This window comes from Pristis pectinata, chromosome 20 (genome assembly GCF_009764475.1).
Source record: "Pristis pectinata isolate sPriPec2 chromosome 20, sPriPec2.1.pri, whole genome shotgun sequence".
NCBI lineage: Eukaryota > Metazoa > Chordata > Chondrichthyes > Rhinopristiformes > Pristidae > Pristis > Pristis pectinata.
Genome location: NC_067424.1, coordinates 39266569 through 39288952, shown reverse-complemented (window position 1 = coordinate 39288952; position 22384 = coordinate 39266569). Strand labels below are relative to the sequence as shown.

General features: G+C 54.8%; 1 protein-coding gene across 1 annotated transcript in view; it reads right to left on the bottom strand.

The window, feature by feature from the left end:
- Positions 1-260: 260 nt before the first annotated feature.
- copa (COPI coat complex subunit alpha) overlaps positions 261-22384 on the bottom strand; it is a 68974-nt gene continuing 46850 nt past the window's right edge. The window contains exons 11-35 of the mRNA XM_052034866.1: positions 21515-21597; positions 19328-19478; positions 18897-18963; positions 18367-18442; positions 17909-17991; positions 15778-15917; positions 14573-14658; positions 14181-14319; positions 12569-12731; positions 12164-12310; positions 11602-11791; positions 11116-11211; positions 10753-10841; positions 10519-10642; positions 9663-9755; positions 8291-8397; positions 7388-7462; positions 6451-6519; positions 6189-6325; positions 4280-4466; positions 3860-3970; positions 3334-3495; positions 2328-2440; positions 1865-1946; positions 261-1193 (exon numbers count right to left, since the gene is read on the bottom strand). Of these exons, the coding sequence (XP_051890826.1) occupies positions 1134-1193; positions 1865-1946; positions 2328-2440; positions 3334-3495; positions 3860-3970; positions 4280-4466; positions 6189-6325; positions 6451-6519; positions 7388-7462; positions 8291-8397; positions 9663-9755; positions 10519-10642; positions 10753-10841; positions 11116-11211; positions 11602-11791; positions 12164-12310; positions 12569-12731; positions 14181-14319; positions 14573-14658; positions 15778-15917; positions 17909-17991; positions 18367-18442; positions 18897-18963; positions 19328-19478; positions 21515-21597 (2830 nt within the window). The 3' untranslated portion in view covers positions 261-1133. The remainder of the gene's footprint in view (positions 1194-1864; positions 1947-2327; positions 2441-3333; positions 3496-3859; positions 3971-4279; positions 4467-6188; positions 6326-6450; positions 6520-7387; positions 7463-8290; positions 8398-9662; positions 9756-10518; positions 10643-10752; positions 10842-11115; positions 11212-11601; positions 11792-12163; positions 12311-12568; positions 12732-14180; positions 14320-14572; positions 14659-15777; positions 15918-17908; positions 17992-18366; positions 18443-18896; positions 18964-19327; positions 19479-21514; positions 21598-22384) is intronic.

Genomic DNA, 22384 nt, shown 5'->3' with positions numbered 1-22384 from the left:
GGGAGGGGAGGGAGGGGTCTGGGTATTGATTGGGGGAGGGGTCGGGTCGGCTCAGCTGGTGCGTTGGTTAATTTACTGCCGGCACCCGGACCCGTGGCCCCCGGGCCGGCCCTGCGCTGCCGTCCGCACTGCCCCCACCACGCACCCCCCCCCCCCCCCCCCAGGCTACCGTCCCGGGATGGCGAAGCCGAAGCCGCTCCCTGTCAGCAGCTCCCTCCCCCAGCGCAGAGCTCCTTCCTGGAATGAGTCGGAGTCACGGGTGCCGCATTAATACTTTATTTTGACTTGTTAAGCTTTGGGGGGGGGGGGTAGTTTAAGCTGTTGCAACCACACTGGGGGCTGGAAAAGCCGGGGTGGGGGTACAGCCCTGGAAGTGGAGCGAAGGGGGTGAAAGGATCCGCTGGAAAACCTGGCCCGGATCTCAAAATCGCGGGTGGGACACGCTGGAATCTGGATTTGGGATCGGTCGGGTGAGTTGGAACGGAGTGCGAGCCCGGAAAACACGGAAATGGTCCAACAGGAGCCGGAGCTGTAGAGCTAGCTGGAAATCCAGGAATCACACCGGAGCGGAATCAGGGAACACGGAGCTGGAGTTGGGCCAGGAACAGATCTCTGTACAGAAAGAGCGAGGTGGAAAGCCAGAAAATCACAATCGGAATAGGGGGAGTAGGGGGACAAGAAGACCAGGAACAGGACTACAATACGGAGGGTGTGGGGTTTAGAACACATGCAGTTGTGAAGTCCTCTGGGTCGGTTTAGAAAAGCTGGATCCAATGCATAGGCAGGCCAGAAAACCTGGAGCCAGATACAAGACGAGGATTTGAAACGCAGACAGCTGGAAAAGTGGAAATTGGACACGGGGGGTTGGGGGGTGAGAGGTTGTTTGGAAATCTGGGAGCAGTATTCCTAGGTAGGGATTGGAAATGGGGTGGTCAGAAATCCAGGAAGTGGGTGGAGGGAGACAGGGAAACCTGGAGGTGGATTACAAAATGACATGGAATGCAACTGCAGACATCGATTTCTAAATATTAGTTTTACAGAAACAGAGAGCAACACATGAAAATTGCAAACATATCAGGTAGCGAGCAACTGCAAATGCTGGGTGCAGGAGAAACGATCAACACTTGGGGAGCTCAGCGGAACTGCAGAGAGCTGATACGGAGACCGATCACATCCTTACCAATTTCAGTCACCTGGAATACAAACCAGAGCAGGTTAACAGGGAGCTACAGGGATACAGCTGTACACTAGAGAACCAAAGGACTGCAGATGCTGCAATCCAGATGAAAAACACGATGATGCTGAAGGAACTCAGCAGGCCAGGCAGCATCGGTGGAGAGAACTTGCTTTTGCCTCACGGTAGCGTAGCGGTTAGCGCGATGCTATTACAGCGCCAGCGATCGGGGTTCAATTCCCGTCGCTGTCTGTAAGGAGTTTGTATGTTCTCCCGTGTCTGCGTGGGTTTCCACCCACATTGCAAAGACGGTAGGTTAATTGGGTTTAAAATGGGCGGCACAGACTTCTTGGGCCGGAAGGGCCTGTTACCACGCTGTAAATAAAATTTAAAAAAACAAGGGTCCTGACCTGAAACACTGACCGCCTGCTTTTCTCCATGGATGCTGCCTGGCCTGCTGAGTTCCTCCAGCACCATCATGTTTTTCATTTATATCTGAACACTGATCAGTGTCTCAGTCCCTCTCTCTCAGGGGGATATCTGTACACTGACCAGTGTCTCTCAGTCCCTCCCTCTCAGGGGGATCTCTGTACACTGACCAGTCTCTCTCAGTCCCTCTCTCTCAGGGGGATATCTGTACACTGACCATTGTCTCCCACTGCTTTGTTAAATCTGTCTGCTGTTACGTACCATGGTCACTCTGCAGATCTGACCCTTGAACTCCGGGCTGTAGCAGGCTCCACTCAGCGGGCACTTTTCAACTGGCTTTCCCCTAGCAACAGGAATAATTGGAGATTAATTTGGAACAGAAAAACTGGAATAATTTGGATTTCCTGGTGGATGGCGTGAATTCCAGGAGACGCTCAAACGCCAGGGGCAGTGTACGCACAGTCCTGGCCAATCAGCTACCTCTGAAACAATGTCACTGGTGCAGCACGCGAGGGCCAGTGGGACGAGGGAGAAACAGGAGTGGGGTGGATTCACAATTGTTGGGGGGGGGAGGGGGAAGGGCACAGAGGAAAGAGCGAGAGGAGGTTGGCGTAGCTGAGAAGTGAGGAGTCCCATCCCTTGCAACGCCACCACAGTCTGGATCCACACTGCCCACTCCCCTCCCACCCCCACCCCACAGTCCAGGCCACCCCCCCCCAGCTACCTGTAGATGGGTTTGTACGTCGCAGCACAGACATCGAAGGGGTTATGCATGTCATAGTTGAGCTGATGGGCATCGGTAGGCGTCTTCTCGCAAGCGGCTAGGATCTTGCGTGTCTGCGGAGAGAGGGACAGAGGTCAGGTTTAGTGGCAGAGAGCCGGTGCTGCCTGCTCCACGGCGGGGGAGAAGGCTCTGCAGAGAGGGTGGAGCCCGGGATTGCCAAACCAAGGCACTAAGCCCCAGTGCCCGTGCCTGGCACAGCGGACTCTGTGGCACTCCCTCCAGGACATTGCCCCCACATCATCGATAGTCAGAACAGAGACACACAACGTTGGCCTTGGTTACAAAGGGGAAGGAGTGTAACAGTGGGCAGGTCTCACAGAGCTTTGATGAGATTGTACCTGAGGCAAGGTCCAAGGGTGGAGACGTACACTGGGGGCAGTTTGCAGAAGGTGGATTCCTGGGAGGGAGAGTTGAGCAGGTTGGGTGGACACTCACTGGAGTTTGGTAGAGAGAGAGGTTCTGAGGTGAGGGAGTCTGGAACAAGGGGGCACAGTCTCGGAATGAAGGACTGCCCAATTAGGATGGAATTCTGAGGGGAGGAGGGGATTCCTTCTCCAAGATCTGTAGAATTCTCCGTCCCAGGGAGGTGTGGGGCCCAGCTGCAATGGAAGGCGATCGCCTCTCGTTCTTCGAGCCTGGAGAGAGGGTGGGGAGGGACAGGCCGTCCAGCTGCCTCGATTTAGAGCACAGCTGGAGGACCATGCCTCCTTCTGCCCTCCGCTCTGGGAGGGAGAACCCTACACAGTGAGTGGTCTTATTGCTCTTATACTCTGAGCCCCAGTCAACAAAGCATCGACCCTTTCAGTTAACTGTCACTCCCTCTGTTCCTGCGCATCACCAAATGTCTCCCCCCCCCATTTCTCGGGCATTCCCAAGCTCAAGGACAAGCGACCTTCTCCCACAGCAGCCTAAATGCGAGCCCCCACCCAGCTACCGAAGACGTTACCTGTTGTCCCACTTCAGGCTTGGGGCCGAGCTCCAGGAGCCTTCCGGCGAACGAGGCCGCGGTCTTGAAGTTCTTCAGCTTGAAGAAGAGGTTGACAGCAGTCCTGAGCACCAGGATCATGTGTACCGGTTGGAGGTTGCAGTGGGTGAAGTAGGCAGCCATCTTGGAAGAGGAGAGAGCAAGAAAACTGGTAAGGGAGGGGAGATGCGTGGAGTCTTTGGGCAAGACCCAGGCTCCAGTGTGGGTCTCTGCAAGGTTAACAACACCAACGACGCACCAGGACCGTGCGCACACCCTAGAGAAGGCTGAGACCATCGCGCGTGCTTACGGCCAGTTAGCCCGGCCCACAGTCAGCACTACTGAGGCCTGACAGCACAGGCCAGGCCCAGGCTATTTCCTCAGCTCAGGCCCCTGAGCTGCAGCAAGGCCCCACGATCATCCTGGCAAATGCCTAGGTCCCACGGGGATGGAAGGAGATTGATGGGTTGGGGGGGGTGGGAACACGAGCGGGTGATCTCGGGCCCACCTCACAGATCCTCTTCTGCTGCTCCAGTGTGTCCTTGGGCAGCCTCTTGCGCTCGCTCTCCATGCTGAGGCCCACGATGTATTCCCGGCAGATGGTGATCAGCTGCTGGGCCTAAGGGGACAGAGAAGGCGACGGCTTGAGGACGGGTGGTCAGCCAGGCTCCTGGATCTTGACGGCCCCTCACCCAGGCCCACCCACCCTACACAGACCAGCCCGCAACCCCATCCCCCACCCTCCCTTAAACACTGGCTCGCTACCTCGCCTCACTGTCTCCTCTCCTGCTCAGCTTCTGTTAACCCCCTCACATAAAACATGCACAGCCCCCTATCCCGCCCTCCCCCGATCCCTCCCCAGATCCCCCCCCCCCGCTCCTACACCTCTTTACCCCTCAATCCTCACCAACCCCCCCGCCTCCCTCACCTCGGCGATTTCCTGCTTGCTCTCCACCACCAGCAGGGGTACACTGAGCAGGATGGCTCGGAACCTCTCGACGGCCTCCTCGAACTTGCCAGCGGTGGTCAGCTGGTAGCACAGCTGCAGCCGCTGGATCAGGTCGGCCAGCTTCAGCCCCACGGCCGGCAGCCCGTTCTTCAGGCCCGCCTCCTTCCTGCAAGGGCCCAAGCGGACGGGTGAGTCGTCGTGTCGTACCCCACCCCCCCCCCCCATACAAACCACATCAGAACTGCCCTGGTGGGAGGAGGCAGGGGGTGAGGGGGTAACTGTGACCAGTGGTGCATCACAGGGATCAGTGCTGGGACCCAGACTACAGATTAATGATTTGGATATCAACACAGGCTGCAGATGACACAATGCTGCTCGATCCACGAGTTCCTCCAGCACATTGATTTTTGCTTCAAATTACAGCATCTGCAGTCTGGTGTGAGTCTCCGCACAAGAATTTGTGTTGTATACAGTGAGGATTCCACACAGGATGATACTGATCAGTTGTTAAGATAAGCAGAGCGATGACAGGTGGAATTTAATCCTGATAAAGGTGAGGTGATGCACTTTGGGAGGAATATTATGGGGAGAACATACATGGTGAACGATAGGACCCCAGGGAGTACAGAGAACAGAGGGACTTTGGCGTACAAATCCAAGGATCCCTGAAGGTGGTAGCACAATTCGAAAAGATGAAGAAATCCTACAGGATATTTGCCTTCATTAGCTGGGGCATGGAATACAAGAACAGGGAGGTTATGGTACAACTTTAGTAAATGTTGGTTAGGCCACTGCTGGTGAACTAAAATCTGTAACAGTCATCGCGCTATAGGAAGGAATTGACTGCACTGAAGAGGATGCACAGCAGATTGCTGGACTGGAGCATTTCAGTCACAAGGAGAGCATGGGTTTGTTTTCCCCAGAGCAGAGGAGGCCCTAACAAAGGTATATAAATTAATGAGGGGCATAGATAGAAAACTTTCTCCCCGTAGCAGAGGTATCTAAAACCACAGGGCATAGGTTTAGGATAAGGGGCAAGAGGGGATCTGAAGGGGAATGTTTTCATCCAGAGGGTGGTTGGAAGCTGGAGCACACCGCCCAAGGATGTGTTGGAGACAGAGACTCTCACAACATTTAATTGGTGTCTAGCCCATAACTTGAATCACCAAGGATAAAAGGCTACAAGCAAATGCTGGGACATGGGTTTCGTGCAGATGGGTACTTGATGTTCAGTATGGAAGTGGTAGGCCGAGGCGCCTTTATTTGTGTTGTGTGACTTTAGGTGACAATGGCAGCAGCATGGGGGCTGTTTCATACACACCAAGTGGCACTCGTCCCTTTTCTGCAGGCCAAGAGGTGACATCAGGTGTTGCAGGAATCAATTTGTGTGGGCTGAGTGGAGATCCCAACTCAACGGGCCGCCATTTGACGCTGTCAGGTGTGTCTGGGTCATTTCTGCCCACTCCCGAGGAGTGTCGGGGGGGGGCAGTCACCAGATCTGGCAGCTATTGCATACCTACCATGGGGTGCCAACTGCTGGCTCCAAGCCTGCGATGTTCACGACCAGGTCCGGCATCTATGTTGTGGACTGTTTAATGGATCAGCAAACGCCAGAGCCACAACTTACAGGCAGCCATTTTGTCCGTCGATTGATGTTGTTAGTGGGTCAAGGGGCCATTTTGTCAACTAAGTGACAGCATTAACAGGGTCAGCAGCCATTTTGTGGACAATGAATTACGACAGAGAAAGCTGGCTGAACACTTTACATTTAACGTCTCAGTGGAGAGGGGTGGGGGGAAAGAGAGAGAGGGTGGAAGTTCAGGAGAGGAAGAAGTGTGGAAGATAACAGGACTTTCCCCACACCCCACGACACATGCCCATCACTCACCAGTTGCGCTGGGGGTACCCGTACATGGCAGGCAGGCATGGCAGGGCCTGGAACACGGAGCAGCCACGGGCGAACGACTGCAGGAAGAGACTTTTGAGGGGGCCGAAGTTTGTGACCCCAACCTGGTCATGAAGCAACTGAAGGGAGGAAGAGGTGGAGTAAAAGAGAAGGAAACAAATGATTACTGCACTCTGTACAACACACACCAGCCCACCCCAAGGCCTGGACAGATCTCCCCACAAGATGGCAGGAGGGGACTTACCCGAGCCGCGGTCTCGAAGGATCCTGCCACAAGGTGATCGGCTGGCAGCTGGGAGTTATTGCACCAAACCTGCAGCAAGGAGGGGCATGAGAGAACGGGAAAGGGCAGGAGTGAGGGAGAGAGACGCGAGGGGGAGCAAGGAGCAGGAGGGAGTGAGGAGGGACAGAGAGGTGCGAGAGGGAGGAGGAGGTGAGTGGAAGAGGTGGGGAGTAGGGAGAAACAAATCCGAGGGATGTTTAGGGAAAGGGTAAATGGGAGAAGATTAATTTGCATCATGGAGTCTCTGGGTAGGAGCCCCTCACCCACCCCTTTCGTCACCACATGATCACCACCCTTCACCCTCACACAGGGTGCCCACAGGATATATGCCTTGAGAGGCAACGAATGCAGGGCCATCACAAAATCAAGGGGCGGAGGTGATTGGAGCCAAACAGCGATCTGTACAAAAGACAGGATCTCCCGCTCCTCCGCTCCCCACCATGGTGGCCGGTCAGAATCTGGGCTTCTGACAGACTGACGGCCATCTTGTTATGTCAGCATGACAGAGAGCCATTTTGTGCCCGAGTAACATCCCGGGAGATCACTGCACACGTAGATGGTTGTGATGGCAGCAAGACTGATGCCCATTCTGTGTAAGTTGTGGCTGGTGCTTGTTCTGTCTACAAGTTACAAAGCCAACAGTGCTGGCAGCCATTTTATGGACTGGACAGCTACAGCCCCTGGTGGCCATTTTATGTGCAGAATAGCAACGACTGCTGGAATAACGCAGTTTTGTGCCGGGTTTTGACGTCAGTCAGGCCGCTGGCCAACCCCTGCACGGGGCTTGACGTCAGCAAGACTGGCTGCCTTTCTGCACCGAGAAGACTCTTGTCAGACGTACAGCCCAGCCAATACCACCGTCCAAGGGTCAGCGATACCCACCGCCCATGTCACCTACCTGCGCAGGGCTGCTCCCTCGGGAGGGTGAGACAAAGAATCCATCCGAGGGTCCTCCTCCACTCCCACTGAGTTCCTGTCAACGAGATACCCAACGGCACAGGGTCAGAGAGGCTAGTCAGAGGTGGCCAGGAAGCTCAGAAGGGGACTGGAGACTCAACCTTTCTTTTTATTAATAACATTTATTCACTAAAAGCACTACAAAAAGACGGCCAGTGTCAATACACTACATCTAATACAGAAAAGAAGAAACTAAGCAACGACACACTACAGCAGAGAATGCAAATTAATACTAATAAAACACACACGCAACGCTACACCCGTTAAACAACACCCAACACTTCAAATAAGAATCGCGTTTGTACCGTCCATGACACACGCGATCCCCCGAGGGGCCCACCGAGCGCAGAACTCAGCTAGGGTGCCCGCGGAAACCGCGTGCTCCCTCTCTAAACACACCTGCGCGCGCACGTAAGCACGGAAGGCAGGCAGGCAGACTGGCCAGAACCCTTGGTCGCCCGCCGCGGTGTCCCGTGGATGGCCAGCTTGGCCAGGCCCAGCAGGAGACCCACCAGGAGATCCTCCGCGCGCCCCTCCCCGCACCGGGTGCCCCGTAAACCAACAGCGTCGGGCTGAAGTGCAGCCAGAACTTAAGCAGCAGCCCCTTCAGATACGCAAAGAGGGGCTGCGGCCTCTCGCACTCCACGGACGCATGGTACACTGTCTCCTCCCGGCCGCAGAAGTGACAGGCGGCTGGAGACTCGACCTTTGCACACTTGCAGGGTCAAATCCAGCCAATGGCAAGACTGACGGAGGTCAGGGCCCGAGCTCACACCCTGCAGCAGGAGCAGAGGGTGCAGACCGCTGGTTTTATTTTCAATTTCCGGAGGCACAGGATGCTTACCAGTTCGGGAGGCAAGTCCAGATCCTCCTCCACGTCCCAGCCTCCTCCTTCCTCAGTGGCCTTGGCTGCCTCCTCTCCAAATCCATCGCCAGCATCCACAAAGCCATCTGTCAATCGGTGGAGGGGGAGAGAATCCAGTTAATTCAGTCCACTCGTCGTGATATCAGGAAACAGCTGAGAGCACTGGATACAGCAACAGTTACGGGCCCAGCTGTGGTACTGAAGATCTGTGCTCCAGAACTAGCTGCATCTCTGGCCAAGCTATTCCAGGACATTTACAGCACCGACACCCACTGGCAATGTGGAATATTGCCCGGGTGTGTCCTATTCACAGAAAAAGGATGAATCCAATCTAGATAAGTCTTCTTTCAATCAGCAAAGTGAATGAAACTGTCAGTTCAAGTTTTACCAAAGACTCCCTGCTCCAAATCTCAAGAGGCGAGGTAAGAGTGACCGTCCTCGAGTGTGACATCAAGGAGCTATGGGAAAAGTGAAGGTGAAAACGCTCCACGAGAGACCAGAGTGTCAGTCACCAAATTGTACAGCATACAGAAACAGGCCATTCAGCCCAACCAGTGGGCACCCTTCCCATTTTCAGCACCTGGCCCATAGCCCTCAGCACCTAAATATTCAAGTGCTCATAAGACATCTTTTATTAGTCACATGTACATCAAAACACACAGTGAAATGCATCTTTTGCGTAGTGTGTTCTGGGGGCAGCCTGCAAGTGTCACCATACTTCCGGCGCCAACATAGCATGCCCACAACTTTCTAACATGTACGTCTTTGGAACGTGGGAGGAAACCGGAGCACCCGGAGGAAACCCGCGCAGACACAGGGAGAACGTACAAGCTCCTTACAGACACGGGCCAGAATTGAACCGGGGCTGCTGGCGCTGTGAAGCGTTATGCTAGCCGCTACACTACCGTGCCTGCTGGTACACCTAGACGCCTCTTAAATGCTGTCAGCCACCCAGCTTCAACCACTCTTCAGTCCGGGAATTCCAAGTACTTACCACTCTCTGGGTCAAGGTGGTCCCCTTTTCTCAGAGGGGAGATATCTATTCCCACTTACCTTAAACCTTTATCCTCTAGATATGGGCAACAATTTCCTGCAGTCTATTCTATCTATACCCTGCATAATCTTATGTACCTCAATCGTGTCCCCCACTTGACTTTCTCTGCTCCGGGGAAACCAGTCCCGACCTCTCCGGTCTCTCTTGGAAACGCTCCATCCCAGGCAACATCCCGACGAATCGCCTCTGCACCCTCTCCAGCACCATCACATCCTTCTGACAGCAGTGCCGGGTTCACCAACACCCCTCCCGCCCCCAGGGATATCCTCCCGACCCCCTGCCCCAGCAGACCCTCACCCTCGTCCAGCAGGAGCTCGGTGTCCTCCTCCCAGCCGCCTGTTCCGGAACTCTCCATGGCCAGCTGGTCAATGGCGAGCTGGCCTCCCTTGCCTGTGTCGGGAGAAAGGTATTGGGGGGTGAATATTGGGTCCAGGAAGAGAGTCCACCCTATGACACCAACCTCCCACCCATCACGAAGAAGACATACTGACGCCTCTACTTTCTGTGAAACTTGAGGAGCCGTGGCACGTCACTGAACACTCCAACAGACTTCTACACTTCTACACCAGCAGCTTCAGGAACAGCTACTTTCCTACAGCCATCAGGTTCTTGAGCTGACCTGCACAACACTAACCCCACCTCAGCAACGGAACACTATGGTCCTCTTGCACCAACATCGATTGTGTTAATTTTTGCACGAAGGTTTTGTTGTCTTTTCACTACCTTGTACAATTTATGTTCTGTTGTCTGAATCTACGTTCCTGTGAGGCTGAAGGGTCTCGACCCGAAACGTTGACTGTTTATTTCCCTCCACAGATGGTGCCTGACCTACTGAGTTCCTCCAGCATTTTGTGTGTGAGGCTGCTGCAAGTTTTTCATTGTACCTGCACTTCACTGGACTTTTGCACATGACACTAAACTCGATGTGACTTGACCCCGAGAGGCGAAAGGGAGGGCGGCTCCCTGGCTTGGCTATTACACTGAGGTGGGCAGCGAGCCACCAAGTGCATCAAGGGTCCCTCCCGCTCCGAGGCGACGAAACCAACCCGGCACTGCCCCATCACCGAGACTGACTCCTCCCTCAACACCTGCGCGAGCCCACCCCTTCCGAGGCCGACTCTCTGACCGGCGTCTGACAACCCTCCCTCCCTACCTCTCCCGGCCATGCTCCCCTCGAAGTAGCCCTTGGAGACTGTGAGCAGTGGCCAGTTAGTGTCCAGAGGCATGACGGGGGGCGGGGGCTGCAGCAGCTGGGCGTGGGGGTCAATCTCCGGCACCTGCATTCAGGGTGTGGGGGAAGGAGAGAGAGAGAGAGAGACAGGTACTGTGAGGGCAGGGTCGTCCAACAGGGAACGGTACACAGGGAGGGGCCGCCAGTCAAACCTACCGTTTCCTTCTCCAGGTCGAAGGTCGCCCTCAGGGCCTCCGCCTCCTCGTCCAATCCATGCGTAGCTGCAGTCAGGTAGGCCAGTGACTCTGTGAGGGGGGGTGGGGAAGGAGGCAAACAGTCCATTTGCAACTGGTTCAGAACACCTCCACCATACCCAGGGGGTGGAGTGAGTTGGGGTGGGGTGCGAAGAGTCCAGGGTATGGGAGGGTGAGAGCAGGGTTCGGGGGTGTGGGAGGGAGACAGAGAGGAGAAGGGGTCCAGGGGTGTGGGAAGGAGAGAGAGGGGGGGAGGATCCGGGAGGGAGAGGGATGGGGGGGCCGGTACGGAGAGGGCAGGGAGCCGGTGAACATTTTTCCTTACTCTGTCCACAGTTCTTCAGGATGCGAACCCGCTCTCCCACGTCACCCAGGTACAGGGCGTTCTGGTAATGTCCACTCATGTCCTTGCGGATCTCAGCTACAGGGGGACACAGTAAGGGAACAGATCAGGGGCTAGGGATTCAGTGAATCTGCCCCGCACACACTTAACCAAGCTGGTGCCGAGGGAGGGCCGCACTGCGGAACGGACAGTGCCAGAGCACCGCCGCCTGGCGGGAGGGAGTCCTGGAGGGAGCTCCGCGCTGCCTCCCGGGTGAACCGCTGGAGTCCCGCACGCGGGCCCGGCTGCCGCGCAGGGTCGCGCTCCCTTCTGTGAACCGGGAGGGGACAGTCGTCGCTCGAACAGCGGCTCCCGGTTCACCAGGGTGCCCGGGTGAGGCAGGTACGAGACTGGCCACGGGCGAGCTGCTGCGCATGATGTTCGACCCCCCCCCCCTTCCCCAGCCCACCCCTGGACGCACGGCCTCACCGATCTTCATCATCTTGCGCAGCTTCTCCAGGTTGCCGGTGATGAGGTAGAGGAAGGAGAGCTTGTCAAAGTTCTTGGTGCGCTGGTAGCACATCTCCACGATTTGGTGGTTGCCCTGTAGCAGGGCCAGCTCACCCAGCTTCTCCCAGCACCCCTTCTCGTCCAACGCCTTCGCTGCGTCCAGGGCGATCTGTCCAGAGAGGCGAGGGGTCGGGGTCAGACCGGCGAGGAAGTGAGGGATGCGAGAGGCAGGACCAGGAGAAGAGGTGAGAGACACATGGGGTAGGAGGGGTAGCAGGAGATCAGGGAGACATGGGGTGGGGGTGGAGGCGGAGGCGAGGACTGGAACTAGAGGAGACAAGGAGAGAGATGGGGAAGAGGGGTGGGAGGGCAGAGAAGCCAGAAAATTGGGGAGATGAGGACAGAGACCAGTGGGGGTGGCGAGGGATGGAAAGGGAGAGTGGGAGGAGGAGGAGGAGGAGGAGGAGGTAGGAGAATGGGAATGGAAGACAGCAGGGAGTGAGAATAGGAGGGGGCGGAGAGCGAGAGAGGTCGGTCTCACCTCGATATTCCCGCACTCCAGAGCCAGGCTGAATCTGGTTTTCTCGTCCTTGACGAAGTGCAGTGCCACCTCCGGGTAACCCTTCTTCTGCAGGTAGGCAATGATGGACTGTCCCACCAGCTTGGCGTTCCGAACCATGTGCAGGACCTGTGGAGGCCAAGGGAGAGGATGGAGGCAGGCTGTCAGCGGTGGGGGACACACGTGGGGTTGAGTGAGCCTAGCACTTTGACAAGTGTAGACCCTCAGGTGTTCACAGGACCGGATATCAGCAACAATATGGAAACTTGGAACACACGAGCGACTCAGGAAGACCGAGGGGCAAGGGCACCACACTGTTCAAACATTGTGCCTCAAGGTTAGTGCGGCACTCCTGCTCAGTTAACCCCGTCCCTGCTGCAGACTCACCTCGTCGTACTTGCGGTTGACCAGAGCCAGCTTGAACTTGAACTCAGTGGGGTCGATGGTCAGGACCCGCGGACGACAGTCCCTGTCCAGGCAGTAGACACTGTTGCCCTTAACCCTAGTGACGTAGATCGGGAGGTCCAGGGTCCTGATGATCCCGTGGTCCCTGCAGGGTATTGAAGGTTCTGGGAGTTAGACCGAGAGGGGCCAAGACTGGGCCAGCAGCCTTCAGTCGGGAGCGGGACATGGGCAGACTTGCTGAAACCTCTGTAGTTACAACACTGAAGGCCTTTTGGCCCATCCTGTCTGTGGTGGCCCAGAAGGAGCCCCCTCCAAGCAAACGCCACCCTCCTGCACCAGCTCCGTAACCCTGAAGGTCCTGTAAAAGCCCAACCCCAGGTGCTGTTTACATGCCGGGAGGGTCTCCGCCTCTCCTGCCCCTGTTAGGAAGCGAGTCCCAGACCCCCACCCTCTGGAGAAAGCACCTTCCCTCCTCTCCCCTGTACATCTTGCCCCAGTGCCTGTAAATCTCTGCCCCTCTGCTCTGGGAAATTGCTCCTTCCCATTCATCCCGGATAAGTGTGAAGTGACATACTACGGGAGATCAAATTTGAAGGCAGAATACAAGGTTAATGGCAGGACTCTTAGCAGTGTGGAGGAACAGAGGGATCTTGGGTCCACGTCCATAGATCCCTCAAGGTTGCCGCGCATTAGTCGGGGTATTGAGTTCAAGAGCCACAGGGTGATGTTGCAGCTCTATAGAACTCTGGTTAGACTACACTTGGGGTATTATGTTCAGTTCTGGTCACCTCATTATAGGAAGGATGTGGAAGCTTTAAAGAGGGTGCAGAGGAGATTTACCAGGATGTTGCCTGGATTGGAGAGCATATCTTATGAGGATAGGTTGAGCGATCCAGGGCTTTTCTCTTTGGCGAGGAGGATGAGAGGTGACTTGATTGAGGTGTACATGATGATGAAGCATAGATTGAGTGGACAGTCAGAGACTTTTTCCCAGGGCGACAATGGCTAACACGAGGGGACATAATTTTAAGGTGACTGGAGGGAGGTATAAGATGGATGTCAGGGGTAAGTTTTTTTTACACAGAGATGGTGGGTGTGTGGAACACGCTGCCTGCAGAGATTGTGGGGGCAGATATATTAAGACGTTTAAGAGACTCTTAGGTAAACACATGAATGATGGAAAAATAGGAGACTATGTGGGACGGAAGGATTCTACATTCTATTTACTCTGTACAGGTCCCTCACCATTTTACACCCCTCCATCGCCTCCCATCAGCCTCCTCTGTTCCAGGAAAACAACCTCGGCCTCTCCGATCTTTCCTCAGAGCGACAATGTTCCAGTCCCGGCAACATTCTTGTAAACCGCACCCCCCTCCCCCCCCCCCCAATGTGACCCCCACCTCTCCCGGGACGTGGTGACCAGCACTGTCCCCACTGTGAGGCTGTGCTCTAACTGGTGTTGGACACGGTTCCAGCCTCCCCTCCCTGATTGTATATTCCGAGCCTCGGTTAACAAAGCATCGTGCCTGCCTCTCCAACCACCGCAGCGCGAGCCGGGGCGATGCAGTGGGCGAGGGGCTCCGCGGACACTCACCCAGAGATGAGTGCGTATTTGATGTGGTTGCTTGTGGTGTAGATGAAGACTCCGCTCTCGTCCCAGGCACCGCTCTTCACTCTGATGTTCTCGTGGATGCTGCAGAGAGATTCCAGCTTGCGGTTGCAGATCATGATGGCTGCAGGGTGGGGGAGGGGGCAAGAGGGGGGGGGGGGGGGGGGTTAGAGGATGCACGTCGGCTGTTCGATCCCTCCCGTGGGGTTCCAACCAGCAGCACAAAGCCCAGCCACTCTCCCTGGGCCTTACTGGATCCCTCGGTGATCACCGCCCCCCGCAGGAATACCGAGACCAGGCCTCCACGCCCCCCCCCCCCCCCCCCCACCCCCCAAACTCCTCTCCACCCAAGGCACCATCGCCCCAGGCAGACTCACCGTGCTTGGACAGGAGAGCCACGTGGGTCATGTCCCCAGACCACACCACGTACTTCACTTTGCAGATCTTGACCGAGCTGAGTGACCTGCGGGGAGGCAAAAGGGACGGGGTCAGAGATCAGAAGCCGGCTCACCTTGCCACCCTCTCCCTCCTCATTACCCCCACCCTCCCTCCATCCCTTCCCAACCATCTCATCACCCATGCCTCCCTTCCCCCAATCCCTCCCTATGCTACCAACCCGTTTACTCACTAACCACCTCTCCACCCCCCCCCCCCCGCCTCCATTCCAACATCCCTGCTTGGACCCTCCCCATAACAACCCCTCCCCCAGACCCCTCTCCCCTTCCCTACCCATCTCTCATAATTTACTGCAACGGTTCCAAACAAGACCGCAAGAAACTGCAGAGGTGCTGAGCTGTGTCCACAAATCACAGAAACCAGCCTCCCCTCCATGGACTCTGTCTACACTTCTCGCTGCCTTGGTGAAGCAGGCAGCATAATCAAAGACCCCACCCACCCCGAATATTCTCTCTCCCCCCCCCCCCCCCCCACGTATGGCAGAAGGTACAAAGGCTTGAACTGCCAGGCTCAAGGACAGCTTCTATCCCACTGTTATACAACTCTTGAACTGACCTCTTGTATGTTAAAGTTGAACTCTTGACCTCACAGTCTGCCCTTGCACCTTATTGTCGGCCTGCACTGCACTTTCTCTGTAACTGTAACACTTTATTCTGCATTCTGTAATTGCTTTTCCCTTCTACTACCTTGACGTACTGACGTTTTGAAATGATCTGTATGGATGGAATGTGAAAGTTTTTCACTGTACCTCAGTACATGCGACAACAATAAACCAATTAGGAACAAAGAATTAAGCCATTCAGTCCATTCTGGCCCTGCCAGCTCCCAGCAGCGCACTGCCACTCTCTATCTCCTGGCCCTCCCACTTTACTCTCACGGGATGTACAACTCATCCTCGACTCTCCTGTCATTCACCTACACCCTGGGATAATTTACAGCGGCCAATCAGCCTTTGATCTTGGAACGTGGGAAGAAACTGCAGCATCCGGGCAAACCCACGTGGTCACGGGGAGAATGTGCAAACTCCACACCGGCAGCACCCGAGGTCAGGTTGGAACCCGGATCCCTGCACCTGCTCCACCGTCCCTCTTCCCCCACCGTGCCCCCCCTCCCTCCCTGCCCTCACCTCTTCTGCTGGACATCGAACAGGGTGATGGAGTCGGTGTCTCTCAGCAGCAGGTTCCCGGTGCCTGCGTAGAAGATCTCATCACAGTTCGGCACCTGCACCTTCTTGGTGATCTCGTTCTTCAGATTTTTAATCAGGATCTGCGCATGGGTGGTGAATGGGAAGAGGGGACAACAAAACGAGGAATTATATAACAGACAGAGTCTTAAATCAGTGTGACTGATACCTGGCCCCTCCAATTTCTGCCCTCACTTCCCTCTCCTGAAGCCACTCACCAGGCATTCAGCAAGCATACCCTCCCTCCCACTCCCATCCTCAACCCCTGCTTCCCGAAAACACCCGTCCAGGAAGCCTCACCAATTAGGGGCCACAACGTTCTCACTCATGAGATTTCTAGGGAGGCTACACACAGGGAGCCACAATCCTGGAGTAGTGCGTACATCGGGTCACCTAACCAAGGAGGGAGAGACCTGAGATACAGGGAGGATAGCAAAGCTTCGTCAGACTGATGCTTGGAATGGCAAATTTGTCTTATGAGGAGGGATTAAGGCTGGGCCAGTTACCCCAAGATTAAGTTGGAATAAATGGATCTTTTTCAAGTGGAAAGACATAACTAGTGGAACATCCCAAGGACCAATTCTTAGCCTTATTCAAATTATGACTTGGAAAAGGGGTGAAGCAGGCAGCATAATCAAAGACCCCAACCCACCCGGGACATTCTCTCTTCTCTCCTCTTCCATCGGGTAGAAGATACAGGAGCCTGAGGGCACGTACCACCAGGCTCAAGGACAGCTTCTACCCCACTGTGATAAGACTATTGAACGGTTCCCTTATACAATGAGATAGACTCTGACCTCACGATCTACCTTGTTGTGACCTCGCACCTTATTGCACTGCACTTTCTCTGTAGCTGTGACACTTTACTCTGTACTGTTACTGTTTTTATCTGCACTACATCAATACAGTCTGTACTAACTCAGTGTAACTGCACTGTGTAATGAATTGACCTGTACGATCAGTTTGTAAGACAAGCTTTTCACCGTACCTCGGTACAAGTGACAATAATAAACCAATACCAATACCAAATGCAAGGTATCCAGATTTGCTGATGACATAAAAATAGTTGGCAGGGAAAGCTAAATGAGAATATTTGGACTGCCGCAGGTCACAGATAACAGAGAACAGTGCAGCACAGGAGATTCAGTAGGATGCTGCTCAGGTTGGGGAGAGATTGGATAAACGGGTGTTGTTTTCGCTGGAGCAAAGGAGAGGTTACCTTGTAGACCTGACTAAGATTACAAGATGCATAGGTAAAGTAGACAGTCAAAATCTTTGTCCTATGGTAGGGGCACCAAAAACAGAAGGCATAGGTTTAAGGAGAGAGGAGGGAGCTTTAAGGGGATCCGAGGGATACTTTTTTTTTGAAAAACAGGGTGGTTGATATCTGGAATGCATTGCCAGAGGAGGTGGGGAAATCAAATACATTCACTATGTTTAGGAGGCATTTAGGCAACCGGTTAGTGTAACGCTATTACAGCACGAGTGACTCGGGTTCAATTCCGGCCGCTGTCTGTAAGGATTTTTTACGTTCTCCCTGTGTCTGCGTGGGTTTCCTCCAGGTGCTCCAGTTTCCTCCCACATTCTAAAAGACGTACAGGTTAGGAAGTTGTGGGCGTGCTATGTTGGCACCGGAAGCGTGGCGACACTTGCGGGCTGACCCCCACAACACTCTACGCAAAGAAGGTGCATTTCACTGTGGATCTCCATGTACATGTGACTAATAAAGATATCTTAAAAAATAGGCAAGGCATTGAATGCAGATGGAAAGTGGTCAAATGCTAATAGTGTGTGTGGGCTTGAATGGTATTAGTGAGGGGTTGACATGAACAGTGGGATGCACTGTACGACTTGATGACATTAAGAGAACTGAGGAATACAGAGTGAGTGCAGTGAAGTGAAGCTGAAGTAAAAGATCGGACATGACCTCATCAAATGGCAGATCAGGGTGAGTAGGTCCAATGTCTTCTGTTAGTAGGCGAGTCTAGAACACGAATTCCCATCCCCTGGATCACCCCCACCACACAGTCCTCATCAGCCACCCCCACCCTCCGAGCTCAGCACCAACACTCACCGAGTGCATCCGGTCCAAGACGGCAAAGCGATTCCGAGCCACCCAGACGGCAGTCAGACCGGAGGAGCGCTTCCCCTCGGGAGCTGCGGAGAGGGAGAACACAAGGTGACTTCCAGGGAACGAGGAGTCGGGCGGGGGGGAATGAGTGAGGGCCAGGGGTGGTGGGACAGAGGGGGGAGTATTGCACTGAATTCGAATTGAAGAGTCAACAAACTAAATCAACGACACATTCGGCCCATCGAGAAAGAGCTCCCAGCAAGTATGATCCCACACTTCTGCACTGGGCCTTGTCACAGGTTGTGGCTCTTCAAACACAAGCTCAGGTTCTGTTTAAATGTGGGGAGGGTCTCTGCCTGTCACACCAAGGTAGCAGAGAATCTCAGAGCACCTCCTCCCCCCCCCCAATAATCATTGGCCTGAGGCGCCCCACAGGGGGACAGACGTTAATCGTGACTTACCGTCAGGATTCTGGGAGTCGGAGTCCTTGGGAATGCTGTAGAGATCGTACGTGCTGTTCTCCAAATTGCTGGCTCGCTGTGGGAGACGGACAGAGTCAGTCAGATTTGCCTGTGAGGCACAGGGAATGCAGGCAGACACAGGAGCTCAGTGTCTGCGCCCTGCTCCCCACGTTCAATTACATCGCCCTGCTCCTGGGTCCCCAGGCACACTTCTACCGCAAATCAGCCCTCCAACCCCTGACGACCCTACAGCCCAGTACCTACTGGGTGGGAGTCTGAAGACCACCAGTAGTCAGAACTCCACATTATTTGACCCTCTGAGTATTTTCTCCTTCTGAGAAAAGTTCACACAAGAAAGCGAAAGAGTCCACAACTCCCCAGGAATATGGAGACCAGATCTGTGCACGGTGCTCCCAGTGTGGTCTGACCCAGGGATACGGAGACCAGAACTGTGCATGGTGCTCAGAGTTCAATTTTTATGATATTTGCTTGGCCTGTCCAGAAACCCATGAACATGTTCCAGATCTCACCGTGCACAAGAGGACAGCATTCTCTGCTGGGTTGTAGGACATACTGAAGACTGGAAACTTGGAGCCACTGTGGAGAGGAGGAGAAAAGGAAAATTAACTCAAAGTAGTCTGGCGTCACAGGGTATTTTCTCAGGAAGTCTCTGGGTGTGTGTGACAGGACAGTCAGAGGGAGCTTCACTCTGTCTCTAACCAGTGCCCTGAAAGTGTCTGACAGGACAACAGAGAGGGAGCTTTACTCTGTCTACATCCCACAGCCTGGGTGGGGGGGGGGGAGGAGGTGGGGGGGGAGTGACGGGACAGTGTAGGAGGAGCTTCATCCTGTGTCTAACCTATTTCCTGGGAGTGTGCGACAGGACAGTGTAGGAGGAGCTTCATCCTGTGTCTGACCCGCGCCCCGGGAGCGTCATGGGACGGTGTACGAGGAGCTTTACCTGCGTAGCTGCATTACTGCCACGTCCTTGGAGCTGTGGAAATCAAGTTGCCGCAGGAACCGATCCTTGACGTAAAACAGGGCGTTTCCATGCACGGCGTATGCTGGCCTCTCTCGCTCAAGTTTGAACACAATCATCCCACTGTCATGGCCTGTGCAAAAGGCAAAGGTGAAATTTCAGGGTGGCAAGAGAAACTAACCTGCATGAAGTCTCCACAGCTGCAGACAGCTAGCACGAATATAACACCACCAATGTGCGTAGACAGCACAGACCGTTGGACAGCCAGCCGGCTGATACTCCTACAGATGACTCCAGATGTGAAGAGATTTTATCCGGGAGAAGGAAAGACAGCATACTAAGGAGTGAGAAAAAGAAAGAGAGGCAGAAAGGTTTTGTATGGGCATTCAAGAGTTCAGGGCCAAAAGTGATGTGAAAACCCAGGAAGGCAAGGCTGGAATCAGATGTAATTGGTAATCCGTCTTGGGACGTCAAACACCAGCAGTACATATTCAGTGAACGGCAGGGACCTCGGGAGTGCTGATGTATAGAGGGATCTTGGGGTGCATGGTCACAGCTCCCTGAAAATGGCAATACAGGTGGATAAAAAGGGTAATAAAGATGGCATTCGGCAGGCTACCCTTCATAGATCAAGGCACTGCACACAAGACTTGGGACGCCATGTTGCAGCCGCAGAGAACATTGATCAGGTCGCGCTTGGAGAACTGTGCACAGTTCTGATCGCCACACTACAGGAAGGATCAATAGAAAACGTGGAAAAGAGATTCACCAGGATTCTGCCTGGAATGAAGGCTGCAGTTATGAGACATCGGACAGGCGGGATTTATTCTCACTGGAACACAGGAGGCAGGGGGATGACCTTAGAGGCTCATAAAATTACAAGGGGTATGCATAGGATATGTAGTCACAGTCCTACGGTGGGGGAGTTTAAAACTGGAAGGCTTGGGTTTAAGACGACAAGGGAGAAATTAAATCTTGGAGGAGCAAGCTTTTCCACACAGAGGGTGGTCACCATCTCAGAGGCAGATACAATTACAAAACTTAAAAGGCATTCGGACAGGTACATGGTTAGGAAGAGACATGAGAGATATAGGCCTAATGCAGGCAAATGGGATTCGTGCAGATAGGGATCAGGGTCGGAAGGACAAAGGTGGGACGGAAGGGCCCGTTTCTGTGCTGTACGATCCGATGATCAGTTTGGGGCCAGAGAGTATTACACAGGTGTTTTAAAATACAGAGACTGGGAGAGGGGGTGGAGGGGGTTACAGAGACAGGGATGGAGGACAAAGAGTTACAGAGACCAGGAGTGCAGGTGCTAGAGGGTCAGGGTTGTGAGTGGAAGGCTGGAGCAGTGGGAAGGGCAGCAGGGGAACGGAGGTCGGGAGTGTGGGGAGTTGGTGGTGTCGGCAAGCACTGGGGCAGGTAGGGGGGTGCACCAGCAGGGTTACTGATGGTTCCCAGCAGCTGGGCTGCTCAGACACACTGCAGGAAGGCAAGAAACATCAGGGGCAGTGACGAAGGAGATCCGGTACCCCTCAGGGTCAGTTATTCGCTATTGCTTTCAATAGGCAGCATGGAAAGGTATTCCCTTGCTCTGTGGGGAGGGATGGAAATCTGGGCTTTACAACGACAACTGAGACCACACCTGGAATGTTCACTGGTGCTCTGCGGCAATGCCGAAGGGGGCCAGCAAAAGAGACGCCAGCTGTATTTATAACAGCTGCCCGGCCCGCACACAGTGCGCACAGCCAGAGTGCACAACCACCGCCACCGGTGACAACCGCCCCCTCCCCCAGCACCAGCGCCCCAAACCACCACCACCGTGACAACTGCCCCCTCCCCCAGAACCGGTGCCCCAAACCACCACCACCGGTGACAACTGTCCCCTCCCCCAGCACCGGTGCCCCAAACCACCACCACCGGTGACAACCGCCCCCTCCCCCAGCACCGGTGCCCCAAACCACCACCACCGGTGACAACTGCCCCCTCCCCCAGCACCGGTGCCCCAAACCACCACCACCGGTGACAACTGCCCCCTCCCCCAGCACCGGTGCCCCAAACCACCACCACCGGTGACAACTGCCCCCTCCCCCAGCACCGGTGCCCCAAACCACCACCACCGGTGACAACTGCCCTCTCCCCCAGCACCGGTGCCCCAACAACACTTACCCGCAGCAAATAAGTTGAGGTTCGGGTGGGCCCCCAGCACCCAGAAACGATCGTGGTCTCGACGGAATGTCTGCACTCCGGTTCTGCTCAGGACGGGGAGTAAGGAGGGAGGTCGAGGTTGGGGGGGGGGGGGGGGGGTGGTGGCAGAACAGAAGGAATCGGGGGTGTAGAGAAGGGAACACAGGGAGACAGAGCACATCAGTCACAACCGGGTGATGAATTCTCCCTCCACTGGTCCAGTCTGCTCAGCTTTGCCCTTCCCCACAGTCCCCCACATCTGATCTGGTCTCCGACCCCCCCACAACATCTCCCCACACCCTTTACTGCAGCCCACCCCAACCCATCGCCAACAACCCCAACGCTGCCCCTCCCATCTCCTGGCAGTCGGCTGCAAGTCTCACCCCGGAGCTGTCCGATCGGAGGTCTGTAAAAACCATCCAAAGACGGCATCCAGTGGGGGCAATTCGTCCAGTCGCTGAGGACTCTTGTGGTGACCCAACCAAGCGCCAATTGTATTGGGTGATGTTGTTAGAACCATAGAACACTGCAGCACAGAAAACAGGCCACTCGGCCCCTCTACTCTGTGCCAAAATTTTATTCCACTAGTTCCGTTGACCTGCACCCAGTCCGTAACCCTCCAGACCTCTCCCAACCACCCAATAAGAACTTAAGCAACAGTATCCAAAAAGCCCCCTGAGCCCCTGCTCCACTCCCCTGCTCGCTCCCATACCGTGGACTCAACTGTAGGATACTGTCAGTCAGTGTCTGCATTGGGTACATTCAATGTCTCCATCTCCACAACCTTCTGGGGCTGTAGATTCCCAACCTCAGAAGAAATCCCTCTTCATCCCCATCTGAAATGGATCACCA